The following is a 14770-nucleotide window of genomic DNA, read 5'->3' on the forward strand; positions in this document are numbered from 1 at the left end:
CCTTCCCTTCCCTTCCCTTCCCTTCCCTTCCCTTCCCTTCCCTTCCCTTCCCTCGCCGCCCCACTCCCCCCTGCACAGCCCTGTTCTCCCTTTCCAGCTGAAAAACCCATCTGAAAAATAAGCTGGCAAAAAAAGGGTCATCTTTCTCACAGGGATTTGTTCTCCAGCTCTCTTCCTTGCACCAGCTGCACAAACATTTGTGCTGCTACAGCTGCAAGAGTTAGATGTCCGACTGCGCCCTGATTAATTTTCTCCTAAACTTGTTGTGCATTTGAGACCTGTTCCATTCAGCACCTTGAATAACAATTTACACTTATGAAAAGGAGGCTACCAAATCAGCGGCAGCATTTAGTTGCCTTTTAGCGCACAAAGAGGCTGGAAAGCACAAAAAACAAAGAAGATCCAAGTCCTCTATTCTAAGCGCGTAGTATTGCCCATTTCAAGAAGACAAAATGTACCATTTGTTTCTTTTTAAATAGAAAATAGAGCAACTGCTAGCAGACGACTGCTGAATTTGTGCAGGGGTCACTGTCTGTGCAGGAATACTGCTGCTATCAGCAGTGCATTAACAACACCTTAATTAAAGAAAGAAAAGCTCATACTGAACGTGTGCCACTTCTACAGCTTCTGCTCAGCTATTAAATTAAAATTCCGGGTTGTTATGGAAACTGGGATTCACGATAGATAGTCAAAGAATAAAGTAATTACAGGGTATTCGAATCTGACTACTTAATCCTCTACTGAGAAAATGTCAGTGAAGAGTTGCATGGATGCCTGAGTGACTTAATTTAATTGAGCAATAGATATTTTATTGCTGAGTGCTTGTTTAAAACTTCAACAACCTTCAAATCCTTCAGATGTTTTCTGCTTTAGAACCCAATTGCACACTCTAACTTTGATACAAATGGTGTATATTTGTGTGCGTGTGTATTGCACATAAAGGAGGTGCCTGTTGAAAATTTTCGTCCCTTACTCACAAAGTTAATAAAATGGTTATTGAAGTGAGTGAGGGCGAAGTCAGGTAGGTTTAATCAGTTCTGCAGAGCACTCAGAGCATCCTTTCCATACCAATGTCAAGTGGAAGCAGTGCCAGCTGCTGCTCCTGCTCCCTTGGTGCAGCAGGTAAGCCCATGCCTGTGGGCTGACAGCTTTGCTGCAGCACCTTGCCTGGGCAGCCTTCCCTTCATGCATGGCCTTGCTTCTGGCATTTGTATGAACCCATTGTCATCTGCTCTCTTAGAAAGCTTCCTTAGCATTTTTCAGTGTGCTCCTGTTGCACCTCCCATTTGCTAGCTGGCATGGCAAAGCAATAGAGACGATTTTAAGAGGGCAGAAGGCTTTGCTTCTAACTAATTCTGCAGCGAGTCTCAGCTTTCCTGCTGCATCATTTAACTAATACCAGCAACATTAAGCAGTTTGCCAATCTTTACATTATTGGATGCTCTACAAGAGAATCTTTTAAACAAACATTTTACATCAAAAGGTTTTCCAGGTATCCAGCAGATGGATGTTTTGTTGCTACTGGGGTCCACACCAACAATCATGAAACTGATGAACACGAATCCCTCTTAGCTAGAAATTTTGTTACTTATCTGAAAGCTTTCTTCAGTCTTTCATCATTTGTTAGAACTGAATGCGGCTGTGTCTTAAGTACAGGGGGCCGGGCTCCAATCATGCTTGATTTGAACTTCACCGGTGAACCTGCTAAATGGATTCTCAACCCTTTAACATTCCTGTGAAGATTTTTTTATTTTATGTTTCAGTTTGTGACGAGCATAAGGAATTCAAGGATGCCAAACTGTTCTACCGCTTCAGAAAAGATGATGGGACATTTCCGCTGGATAATGAGGTGAAGGTGTTCATGAGAGGACAAAGACTGTATGAAAAGTACGTTGCATTCAGTATCCGTCAGGTGTCAATAACAGTGCTACCGGGGGCAAATGATATTCAGTCATCTGATTTTCATGGACAAGAATCATAGAATTTTGAATATCATGCAGCAGTGGGGCTATGTAATACCATGGCTTTGTTTTGTAACCCTTCTCTCTTTCCCATCTTCCTTTCAGTTTTCTACCATGTTCACTTAAAGCATTTTTTTAATAATGAAATGGCATTTTTTTATGTTCTCTGTTGTAAATACATGCCATAGGAAAACCCAATGTAAATTTAAGTCCTTGCATCATATTTTATAAAAATAGTCACAAATGATTTGTTCTGTAAAACTGTAATCACAAACTCCACAATTTTAGTACATCAAAATGTAATGAACAAGTGGCTAAATATCTGTTGAAACTTCACCAGGAGGTATGATTTCAAATAATAAGTGAAATTAAACTTCACTGTTCCAGCCTGCAAAGCTTCTGCATTAAAGAGATTATACAAAAAGCAGTTGCACAAAAAAAAATAAAATCAAGAATATCTAATTAAGATTTCAAATTATTGGTTGTGCTGAGATACTGGCTATCCCACTGGAATACTTCTGTCAGATAGCCAAGCAGCTTAACTATACTTCCCAATCTATAATGAATGACTAAGCAGAAGGCTGATACCACAGCCATGAACCCCCACTGAACAGCCCCTTATTGCTAATGTGTCCCAGGGATTTTCCGAAATGCCAGACCAGTGCCTATCTTCTAGTTCCCCTGCTCAAGAGGGCAGGTGCAGAAGATCAGCAGAACAGGGGAAGGCTGCCAAGTGCTGTGCTCAGAGCTGCCCGGGGACTGGGTGTGTTATTGGAAGCACCTTCCAAACACTTTGCCAGCTCTGCAGCTTTCTGCAAACTGGGGACTGGGTATCTTTACTGGAGCTCTATACCTGCTATCATGACAACGCCGGGTTTAAAAGCTGATGTCTATGAAGGCTATGAAGGGCAGTCTGTGAAAGAGCAATTAATCTGAAATATAAGAAAAACCCACAATTGTAAATGCCACTCCTTTTATTGCACCTGCTGTGTCAATTTTCCATGATTGTGACTATTAACGTGAAAACAAATCAGGCAAAACAGAAGAAAATACACTGCTGGGAAAAATTCTTCATTGGATACACAGAATGGTCAGTTGAAATGCCCTTCTGCAAAATCTCCTGTGCTCTACATAGCACAGCATTTGCTCCTGAAGACTGCAACACGCTGCCCCCAGGCACAACCCATTCTGTGGAAAGTTGATTGGTGTGTCTAGACTGCAACCTTGCTTTCAGTTTTTGGCTTCTGTGAGCAAAGTAGTTTTTTCTTGGTGAGGCTGGTAACAGTCCCTTGCATGAAATGAGCCAAAGCAGGAAAAATTGTTCTTCCAGAGTTTCTACTTCCATCCCCATTTCTCTGTGTGAAGAACCATCCCCAAACCAATATTTAGTGTCCAGTTTGCCCTACATGACACCAGCAGAACAATGTTTATAATGGCATTCATCTTGGAAAAGGAGTTAGTACCAAAAGCAGCACCTATACCTAAGTATAACTCATCCTCATGAGGTGGTTGCTCCTAAGCAATGCATATAAAGGGTTCTGAAACTTTTAAAACCCATCCCAAGTGCTAAATGTAGCATAGATTAAAAAATACATGGCATTTCAAAATCAGTTTGTGACAGTCAAAGCTAGTAAAAATTCACTATGTGAATGTGACTATGACAAAGGAAATCTGTCTGTTTACAGCATATCTTAGAAATGTGTCTCAGCCTTTCAGATATTGCCGGCCTTCATTAGGCTTAGCTCATTTAAGATCGGCATTGTAGTAGTATTTCCTGCACTTTCCCACCCATCGCATCAGAGCTGGAGTACTGTTACATTCAGAAGCCAGCATAGTTTGTGCTTGCCAAAAATTGCAGACATTATCCAACATCATTCATGCAGATTTTTAACCTAGATGAGTAAACTAAGCAAAAATATTTAAGAGGATCAGCAGACAGTTGTATGGTCAGAAGAGCAGCAGGTTCCCAGCATTCAGATAGCAGTGAAGGGTAGATGCCCCGTCCTCTCCCTGGGACATGGGACACCAGGTCTGTCCCCTAGCCAAGGAGCAACCTTTCCCTGTCCTCCTTTTGTGTGACCATATTGGTCCTTGTACCCTGTACTCTTTTATTCTGTGTCAACACCTCCTTTACCTATCGTGAATGTCTTCCGTGGTTCTACTTGCCTAGTTAAAAGATTTAAAATCAGTCTCTGACTGTATCTTCCCCTCATTTCCACTGAAAACCATAAGTAGCTCAGATTCCCTGCACATAAATGCAAACTTTGGTAATCCTTTCTGCAAACTTGCTTTGAGCTTTAAGTTTATAACTAGAGATGAAATATAATGGGTTTCCTACTGCTTCAAGCTTTCCTAAAAATTCCTGAAGATTTTATTAGGTCCATTGACAATATCAGTTTTCGTACTCTGCGGGGCTGACCAAAGAGATTGGACAACATAAGCATGTCTCCTGTTTGACAAAATCCTCCCTGCAAGTCTTGAATAAATCCAGCACAGACTTTTCACAGCTTTTTTTTTTAAATCAAATTGTGCAGGCACCATATTTTTATTATATTTGCAGTTCTCACAGGTGCAGGCCAGGTATGCAGGATTGATATGTTTCTGGTGCAGTCAGTCTTAGGAGCTACATGTCATCTCATGACATTGACTTCAACTGATATTTTCAACCAGATTTCACAGCGAAATAAATGAAATCTTACACTTTTAGTTTCATGAAGTCATTCACATAATTTTGAGACTGCGTTCTTTGAATCATTTTCATTTTACCTCATCAGTGACTGACTCAAATTTATCCTTGGGTGCATTTATTTAGATAAAACAAAGTAAAAAAAAAAAAAAAAAGCTTTGAATTTCAGTGTTTGGCTAAACACATTCCTTCCATGTAGGACAGCACAAGTTTCAGCAAATAATATGCTTTGACATGAATGGACTCACGGTTTTTTGAAACATGAGAAAATAGAAGAGATGGAGGCAGTTTCCAGTTTTGACTAATGAAAGACCAGGCTTTTGGCTGATGGAAATTGGTACCATTTTGTTGACAGCAGTAAAGTTACAGTGATTTACTTCAGTTAGTGATGGATTACTGTTTCTGGGTTTGTAAACCTGTCAATTTGTTGCGTCTGTTTGTTCACAAGCCCAAATCCTTTGCAGTGCTATTCTGGGCACATGCAGAAGGGTGTGAAATGTCAAGCTGAGTGTTTTTCCACTTGATATTTTTCCAGTTTTCTTTTGTGGCTCTGTGAAAATCAAACGATTAGCATCTCTTTTCCAAGGACCTTTCTATCTGCTGCTTCAGTGAGCTGGTCAACTAATTATAGACTCATCAAAGAACAATTAACGCAATCCTCAGGATTTTTCGTTAGGTGCCCACAGAGCCTGGGTAACCAGCTCTGGGTCACCATGCAGCAGATGGTAGGAAGAGGCACAAGCTTTGGGTTTGCATTTTTTTCTGAGGGGAAAATGCTCAGTGAGTGAGAGACAGTTAAAGATGGTCCCTTGGAGCTCCCTCTGTATTAAACGTGGTTAGTGTGGGAGAGAGAGGTAAGTTTTCCATGCACACATATGCAAATCAAAATATGAAAAAGAATAAAGCCTTTGCAAGAGTTCTGGAGTCATTATCTTGTCCCCTGTTGCACGTGTTCTTGCTTTCAGCCTCATTCCTGACTTTGGCTAATTTTGACTTTCTTCATTCTTACTCATCTTGAAAGTGTTGTCAGTGACATCCCAACACCGACAGGAGCAGTTCATTATATCCACCACTCAGCTCCAGCTGTGGCACAGCAGCCCTTGGTTAGCTGATCTGCTGCCTGGCTTCAGATCTTCTCAGCCCAGGCTCCTGGTTAGCTCTCATTAAAGTCATTGCAAGAACTCCTTCAGGGAGAATAATAAAGGCCAGGTCCCATCAAACCTCTTCATTGTAATTTCAGTTGAAACTTTTCTCTCTGTGTTTCTATAGCACCAATTTCTGATGCCTGACTTCAGAATTCAGAAGACCAGGAGAGGTGGTGTTATATATATTTATTGTGCCTCCCACAGCTTCCATCAATCCTGGACACACTGACAATTTAAGGACAAGGTTGCCTGCATAAGAATCTACATGAAATTCGAACTTCTGATCATGCTAAGGGCAAAGACTGGGAGCTCTTCAAATTTTCATGCTGTAGACCAGTGGTGCCTTTCATTTCCAAATAGTTGGTGAGGGGAGAAGCCTTATTAGTCTCACATAGAAAAAACCTCAAACGTGCCATTCTTGAACTGTTATCTTACCATTAGTCTACAGTAAATAGAAAAATTAGGAGCAATAATGAAATTAATGAATAAGGAGTCTATGTTGCTGTTTCCCAACAACAGAAAGGTGGATTTCTGTTTTGCATTAATAAAATACTGAGGCTTTTGTTTTGTTTTTATATTGCATTGTTTGTTCAGGTTACTTGAATGGAGAAGAGTTTTCTCAGCGTATTTAAGCTACGTACCTGCCAGTTGCTGGCACATATAATGTTCCTCTTAACTCTTGTGTTATGCAGAGCAGACTGAGGCACAGTGGCTGAAAATGTTTTCAGGTGTGCACTTCACTGGTTGCAGCTGCATCATGAAGTGCCAGAAGCCAAACATTTCCCTACCACCCAGACCACAGAATTACCTTCTTTCCTTCCTCTTCAATTTTTCTGCAGCTGCTATAAAGCTTAGGGGGGGGATTTTCAAAACCATCTAAAAGACTTAGGGGCATAGTCTTGCTACCTGTAAAAATTAATTAGGAATTTTTGAACACATTAGTTACAATTTGGTGGTTTTAGGCTGATTTTATTTGGAAATGAATTACATGTTAACTTTTAGAGAAGCTAAAGAACTAAATATGGGAAATGTGAAACTGAAACCCCTTATTTTCTTGTAGAGAAAAAAAAAAGGAGAAAGCTTTAACTTCATACAAGGGTATAAAAATTTAATTTCTTGACTGAGATGCTGTAATTCACATCCTAAGTTTAGACCGATAGCTTGAGGAAAGGTTTAATAAGTCAGGGAGAGGTTCACATCTGTTTGCTTGACATCAGTGAAATTTGCCAGAACGGATTTGGAGTTGGTTTTTTTGCTTGAAGCGTCATTTTCCCTACCAATTTTTTCCCCTCCAAACCAGGCTGATGAGTTCTGAAAATACTCTTCTGCAAGCCAGGGAAGAGGAAGGGGTCAAGTATGAGCGAACCTTCGTGGCATCGGAGTTCATTGACTGGTTGATCCAGGAAGGAGAGGCCACGACACGGACTGAAGCTGAGCAGCTTGGCCGCAGGCTTTTGGAGCATGGGATTATACAGCATGGTGAGATATGTACTGCTAGGTAGCTAAAGCTATGCTTTTTTTCTTGTAGTGCTTGCTTCGGGTAAAGTCACGTGAAAGTGCTTTTGTCTTGCTGGTCATATGCCCCAGTTCTAGATAATTTCTAGCTGTTTAATGAAAGGGGGGATTTTTCAAAAGTTCTTTGTCTTAGTTCTGAAAATTCTATGTCAAATACAGAGGAAAACTAGAATTTGGGGATATATAATAATAATATAAGGATGTGGATGAAAATAAACACTTTTATGCTTTAGTAATTAACATCTAGAAGTGTAACTGAGATAAGTTGCTTTGGGAGGATCACGTAGGGGTTAGAGCTGCCAATAAGCTGCATTCTCTGTGTAGAGTGAAAATGACAGGTTCTGTGTTTCTTCCTGCTTAAGGACAGGAGCAGAGCACTGGGGTCAGAAAACAAGTTTCCCTCTTGGTCATGTTGCACAATCTTTCTGGTATGCTTGGGTAAAACAGAAGGTATTGCTTTCAGCTCAAGTGTTACGATGTTGGTCCTGGAGGCATAACTCCTCTGAGGCACAAATCTGACACTTCGTTGTGGTCCAGCACAATGTGACTGCAAGTGCACTTCCATCAAGGAGGTCCCTGTATTAATGGTGGATGAGAGTTTTCTCACTGTGTGGCCCAAATAGTGAAAAAATGAACACCCCTGGCATTAAAATTCATTTCACTTGTCATCATCTATGCTCAGTGCAATCTGTGCCTCTTTGACTGGACATTTACCCCCATAAATGCACCAGCAGCACCCACAGGAGTGATGAAGGGTGTGCTCGAAGATGGCAGAACCGACTGGTGGAAGCTGTTAGCAGTGTTGCTTAATGCACAGCAGGAAAGTAATCAGATCCTGATGTTTTCAATGTTGTCAAATCAACACTAATTCTGACAGAGAACAAACAATTCACAGTATTAACAGGCTGTTAATTTACAAGGTGCCAGATCAACTCTGTTGCCTGTTGCTTTGTGAGACAGCTCAGTCTTAAGGAATAGAGAAAAGACGGGGTATAGTGACCTGCATGGTTCCTTCATGGTTGCGATCATGCTCACATTATCTTTAGTTTCCAATTACTAGGAGCTACTTCTGAATGTTTACAGTAATCAGCCTCCAGTTCTATAATTACCCTTCTGCTTCCTATGATTTATAGGGTGCCAACTGCTTGGGGCTTGTCGAAGAGGGAAGGTATTCCACCTCCCCTCATTATAGCAGCAATGATTTAATTCCTATTTTTACCTGTGTGTTTCCAGTGTATTCTACACAAGATAAACCTCCTTGAAAAAAAAAAATAAAGAAAATAACAAAATGGCAAGAGTGAGGTTTATGCTGCTGTTGGCATTTTTGCAGAGGAAATAAAGTCAGGACTTGATACGTACTCTGAAGCTGGATTTACTTTTCTATTGAAATCTTTGCAGAGCTAAGAAAGTCAGGATATGACACTCATTGCAGATCAAATGTTGTTCTTGTGCCATTGGCAAGGAAGTAGTTTTGTCCGTGTCACGCAGGGTTTCTGGGGAGATTTTTGACAGTGCTGGCCTTGCTCACCATTTGGGACTGCCCTGACTAGTTCTGAAGTTTTATCCCCTGCCCAACCTCTTCTAATGTCAACATCATGTGTGAAGTGTTCTGTCAGATCTGAAAGCCACGATGTGACCATGACAAGGGGCTCTGGGAACTGTCTGACTGACTGTTGAAGGAAGCCGCCTTCTCGCTCCGAGGTACGGTCGTCTTCCTCACTCCACTGTTCTATGGGCAAAGGCGGCTCAGTGGGACCAGCTGAAGAAGCTGGAAGTATAATTAACCTGAGTAATTTCCCTGAGATTTCTCTTTAGTAGACATGCTTTGTGCACACTTCCAAACAGATTTCATTCTCCTCTGAATTTCACAGAAACTATTTATCTAGATAGCATTAGGAATATTGGTGACAGAGCAAGCTGAATAACTACTGAACTGTTGGGGTTCACCTGAGCAAGTGGATATGATCTGTGCCTTTTGAAGGTTTATACAGCGTCTCCTTTCTCTGACAACAGAACTCCAAATGAGACCTTCACAGTTTCCGACTGGAGATGTAAACCCTAATGTGGTGGGAGTGGTATTCTCTCTTCTCCATCTCACTGAATTCTAGGTCCAATTACCAAAATAAAAATGGCGTTTTCTGTCTCTTAGTACAGCAAGTCCACTTCACCACAGTACATTCCTTTTGTTGTGTATTACATCAACAGTCCCAAAATGTTACTTGACACTAATTGGCATCCTTGTTGGCAGAGCCAGCAAAGGCTCTTGACGGGACAGGAGTGGAGAATGAAACATCTTCCTGCCTTAAAGGCAATCTTTTGCTAGCAGGATTGTTTGATATGCACAATGTGGAATAAAATGAAGCTTGCTCTACTATTCTTATTAAATATTTATTACCTTACCTAATGCAATACAAAGTAACAGAAACAGTTGTATCAAGTCACCAGTCTCCATAGTAATTTTCCAGCCACAACTGCATTGTGCAATTTATTTTTACTGATACTGACTTTCATTTCAATTACTCAGAAAAGTTGTATTTTGCAGCTGAAGTACTGTATTCAAAGTAGTTTCCTGTCGCATTTGCCCTCACTTTAATTGCTCAGACACAAACCAGGTTTCACACAGGAAACAAACACTGATGCTAATTTTAAAAAGGAAAACATTGATTTAAGAGGAATTGTGTAAATGCTGTAAAAACATCAGACGTTTTGGTTTAAAAAGAATCCTCCTGATCTCTTTGGGCATGTATTACTATACACATTTCCCCTTCCATAAATTAAAATGATGAAATGTGCTAAAGTTCTGAATTGTTTTCATCAAGAATTCCACTGGCGCATACAAATGGTAACCCACAAACTGCTGTTTTCACAAATAGGAGCCAGATGTCCTTTCCTACAAACTGATACCCCCAGGTACCATGGAATAAAAACATTATAGGTAGCAGAGTATTGTGCACTGTACATTTCTTGATGGCTTGCGTTGGCAGTGTAAATGCCAGTAGTTATTATTCTGCATTTGTGAACACGATGGTCTTTGGCAGAATACAGGAATGAAGATTGTGGGAGGAATCATAAACATGGCTATGTGCTTGCAACAGCAAGGATAAAAGGGGCACAGAACACGTTTGGCAACTGTATGAAAGCCCATTTCTAGTATGCTGAGGTACATAGAGCTTTTCAGTGTTAACAGGTTAAGAATTCCTTCTAGGAAGCTGGATCTTTTCTAGTTCTTCTTCAGAGGGAAACAGTGGGATAAATTAACTGCTGTGGTCAAAATTCACACGCAATAAGAGGCAAAGAAAACCCTCTGCCAGCCGCGGGATGGATCAGACAAAAGCAAGGGTGGGCTGAGGCAGGCAGAGCATAGCATGAGCATCCACATACAGTCACAGCCCTTGCTCAGACTGGAAAACAGAGATACCGAGATGTCCAAGGAGGAAAGAGGACATACATAGGGTTCTTCCTGGCATCATCTTTGGGCTCACGCCAGTTGGTTATGGCATCTTCTGTGGCATTTACTCTGCTCCTATAGCCCCAATACCAGAGGAGTGCTGGCACAGACTAAGCTCTGTGGTCCTCCTACCAGGACTGACTGGGTGCAGAACGTGGGGAGGGTGAAGAAACATTTGCCCCTGTTGCAGAAAACTTTAAGGTCTTTAAGGTTATCAAGTGACAAGTACATTCCATTTTTAAAATCTGGTCAATACCAGTGAGAGGAACTTATCCGTTGTTAACATCTTCACAAGGTGAATATTTATATTTCCCCTGTGGCAGCCACCAAACATTTTGAAACCCTCTTCAGTATTTTGTGGTGTGTAGATACAGGGTGCTTGTCCTGCAGGGCACCCAGTGCAGCATGTGCGTGCAAGAGGTGCATGGTGGAGCAGCAGTGCTCATCCTCCCATGCCAACTCACATTCTGTCTCCTTTGCTGTTGCTGTTTTCCAAGCTGCTTCTTGCTTTTGAGTGCATGTGCTCTGTGTGATTTCCTCACTGATACACTGGATCTGACATCTGCCCAGCACCTTGCCTAGGCAGTGACTGCAGCATGGTTTAGCAGAAGTGGTTTGCATTGCTGCCCACTGCTCCCTACCTGCTGTTGGTCAACAGCATGTCCAAATGCAGCTTCCCAGCGCTGGACCAGCAGAGGAACACATTTGATGGGTGATGGAAAAGACGTGGAATTTGCTTTCCTGAATGATTGAGGGGTGGGAAAATCTCAAATGGAGGTGACCGGCTAGCAGATACCTTGCTTGAAACATCTGATTAGTGCTAGGATTTTATAATGACAGTAAATGTGTGTGAAGATGTTCCAGGCACGATGTATTCCCCCCACCCCACTAACAATATATTTCAGCTTAAAAAAGTTTAATTGAGCTGATTGCACCTGGCCAGCCCTCGTGAGTCCATGGCATGCATATGTAGTGCTTAGCACAGAAGCAGGTGTTTACCTCCTCTCAAGCGTTAATCCTTTATCAGCAAAACTCCACTGTGCAAATTACTTTCAGAGATGAAAACAAACATTTTGTAGTGACTTAGTGAGAACAGTAAATATTGACATATGCTATCTCTCTGTCTCTGTGGAGAAGTCTTAAGCATGTATTGAACTTTCTCTATTCTCTGCGAGGATTGCATACCTTTTTTCAGCAAGTTGATCACTGTGTTTAGTTGTGAGCATCCAGACACATGATGCAGTTACAAGTTCTTTAAACTGTGAAAGTGGATTAGATATCTAAAAATTTATTATCTCTTTTGCTTTTGTTGAAATGTTCAACTACAATTTCTGTAAATTGTAACACATTATATTTACTTTATATGCTCAATTGCTTATGATTAGTTGATGTTTCTTATTTCATTAGTGAAAATTTTCCATATATGTGAAATAGAGACTTCTTTCTTAATTTGTGATTTCACTTTGGAACCCCTTATCTTGAAATTACTAATTACAGTGAGCAATTTCTAAATGCCATTGAACTATCCCATAAGCCCTTGGCTTAACCGGCCGTAGATTTCCTCCTCCAAAGTTAACACATGGATTTTTGTATTTTTTTTCTAGTTGATCTAACACCTGGAGCCTATCAGCTGCTGGATACATCCAAGTATTTATTACATACAGTATTATATAGAATTATATATCATTCTTTATAGTATTCAGTCTATATAGCTCTATATCCCATATTTTATTGTAGTAGTAACAGAAAAAGATTTTATTTTCACAAATGGTGCTCTGATTTATCTCAGTGAAGCACAAGCATTCAGTCAGTCTTTGAATTCCTCCAGCACACCTTTGTTTCTGTTATAAGCCCAGTTCCCCAAGTGATGATGCTAGGCAGCTGCACTGAGTTGTTTGTCTGCATGGCATTCTTTCCCTGGCAGTCCTCGTACAGATGGACAGTAACACCTGGTTATTCAACTGCTTATGCTAAAGCTACATGTTTTTCATCATTTCACCTTGGTAGGAAAGTAAGAGAATAAGAACTTTACACATGACTGTAAAATCCTCCACCTTCCTATTCCTCATTGTGCTCCTTGTAGTTGTCCTTATCTAAAGCAGGAATGTGTTTGTTTCTTTGAAAAAGGCACACACATATCTATATGTTACAGAAATAACGTATGAAGACGCCTTTTCATATTAACTACTGAATTCTATCTTTCTGTCAGAGAATGGGTTTCAGTTTTTAACAGCTGCAACACAAAAAAGATACCCAGATGGGCCTTTTCATCTTCTGCTTCCCTTGCCACAGCCTGTACTTTCCATACTTTATTTGGAAGCAGAGAAAAGCAGTTGGCTATGTTCTGTAAACTTGCTAAATTAAAGATGATAAATCCTCATACACAAACTGAAAAGGCTGCTGAAATGAGTGTGATTCAACAGCGGCTTTTCATTCTAGAGTAAGGAGCGCGTATTTGAAAATAGACTGCAAATAGACTGCAAACCTGCTGGAAAGACCAGATGTATATAGAAACATTTTTCTGAGTACCTATTTTAAGGCAGCTAAAATAAGATGCTAATGCACTGAGCAGAACACACTGCTTTAATAGAAGCTGGAGACTCAGTGCATTTCAGCCCCTGAGGGACTTTTGAGACCTCTGTATTGTGATCCTGATGTTTTGAAGGCAGCTTAAAAGTTGCCTAGATGTTTTATTCACCACATGAATATACCATATTTCATAGAAACAGCTCAGATTGTTATCTCTATCACTTTGTTTTTCTGGACAGTTGTCACTTGTTGGACATGCTCACTGGCTTCACCTTTAGCTGGGTTGAGCTGGAACAGCTCTCTGGATTCCGTATTTCAGCAACAGGATCAGCCTTACAGCTTTATACAAGAGTCAGTGGAAACTGGAGCTGTTCAAACTGAGCTCCATTCTCTGCTCCCAGTGAACTCCTCATAATCCAAATGAGAAAACAATCCCACATAGTACAGCTGCAGTGCCAGGAGCTGGGAATGCCGGGTGAGTGCATTCGCAGGTGGGCTTATCTGCAGTCTGCAGGGCGTGTATACTTTGATAAAAGATGGAAATGCAAGTGTTGTATTTTTATGGTGTGGAAAGCCAATGCTGCAAGGCTGCCTGCTGGCTGAGCATCGTGCTGCCTCTGCCTCGACTGGAGGGAGCTCCAAGCAGGTGGAATTCATCCATGTGTAAGAGGAAACCAATATGAATAGGTGGCTTTATTAAAACAGATTTGCAGAAACCAGATTAGCTTTAGAAAAACAGGAAGAGGAGTGGAAAAAGCATTGTCCAGTGTAGAATGAAGTTTCGTTTATTCTTCCCCGCCACATGGATGTCAGTGAAGGCCGGAGAGCAGCACGGCAGGGCAGGTGCAGGCCGCATGGCCATGCTGGCAGCACTGAGCCACGTGAGGCCATGCTGAAGGCAGGGAGCTCGGGGCCAGGCAGATCACCTCCTCCAAACCTGCAGTCTCCCCAGGCCAAAGTGGATTCACACCTCCACTGCTTTTCTGCTAAGAGATAAAAACCGAGCTGATTTGTTTCCTTCCCTTCTGAACACTGCATCTGCTTAGGAGAAGGGAGTGTGGAAGCAAAAGCCACAGGCCTGGAGGTGAGCCCTTGCCAAGGGGAGGGGCAGGGCCTGGGGAGGCCCTCCCTCCTGGCAATCAGCAGCACCCACCACTCCCCACGATCTGTCAGAGGGCTTGGTGATGTTTCACACTGTTCCACATTTGTTTTCAGTATGATGTCAACTTTTTGAGGGGAAAGTTGTCCCTTGTTAGAGGTCAAAACTGATGTGGTCTTCTGAGACTTGCCATGAGAAAGGGCAGAGCACTGCAGCCAGTAGTGGGGGAGGTCCTGAATGGTCTCCTGCAGCTTCAGGATAGATTTAACTCCACTATAATAGAGCAAGCTATCTCAGCAGAAAGGTAAAATCTACTTCAGGATAAACTGGAATTACTGTCTTACACCAAACTACTTGGAAATGTCCTGTGTGCTGCTGGGAAGGGTT

At 41.5% G+C, this 14770-nt stretch overlaps 1 protein-coding gene across 2 annotated transcripts in view; it reads left to right on the forward strand.

The window, feature by feature from the left end:
* DEPTOR (DEP domain containing MTOR interacting protein) overlaps positions 1-14770 on the forward strand; it is a 74803-nt gene that overhangs the window by 29991 nt on the left and 30042 nt on the right. For both annotated transcript variants that reach the window (XM_021387106.1, XM_021387107.1), the window contains 2 exons: positions 1764-1887; positions 7093-7271. In XM_021387106.1, coding sequence (XP_021242781.1) covers positions 1764-1887; positions 7093-7271 — 303 coding nt within the window. The remainder of the gene's footprint in view (positions 1-1763; positions 1888-7092; positions 7272-14770) is intronic.

The sequence above is a fragment of the Numida meleagris genome, chromosome 2, assembly GCF_002078875.1.
Source record: "Numida meleagris isolate 19003 breed g44 Domestic line chromosome 2, NumMel1.0, whole genome shotgun sequence".
NCBI lineage: Eukaryota > Metazoa > Chordata > Aves > Galliformes > Numididae > Numida > Numida meleagris.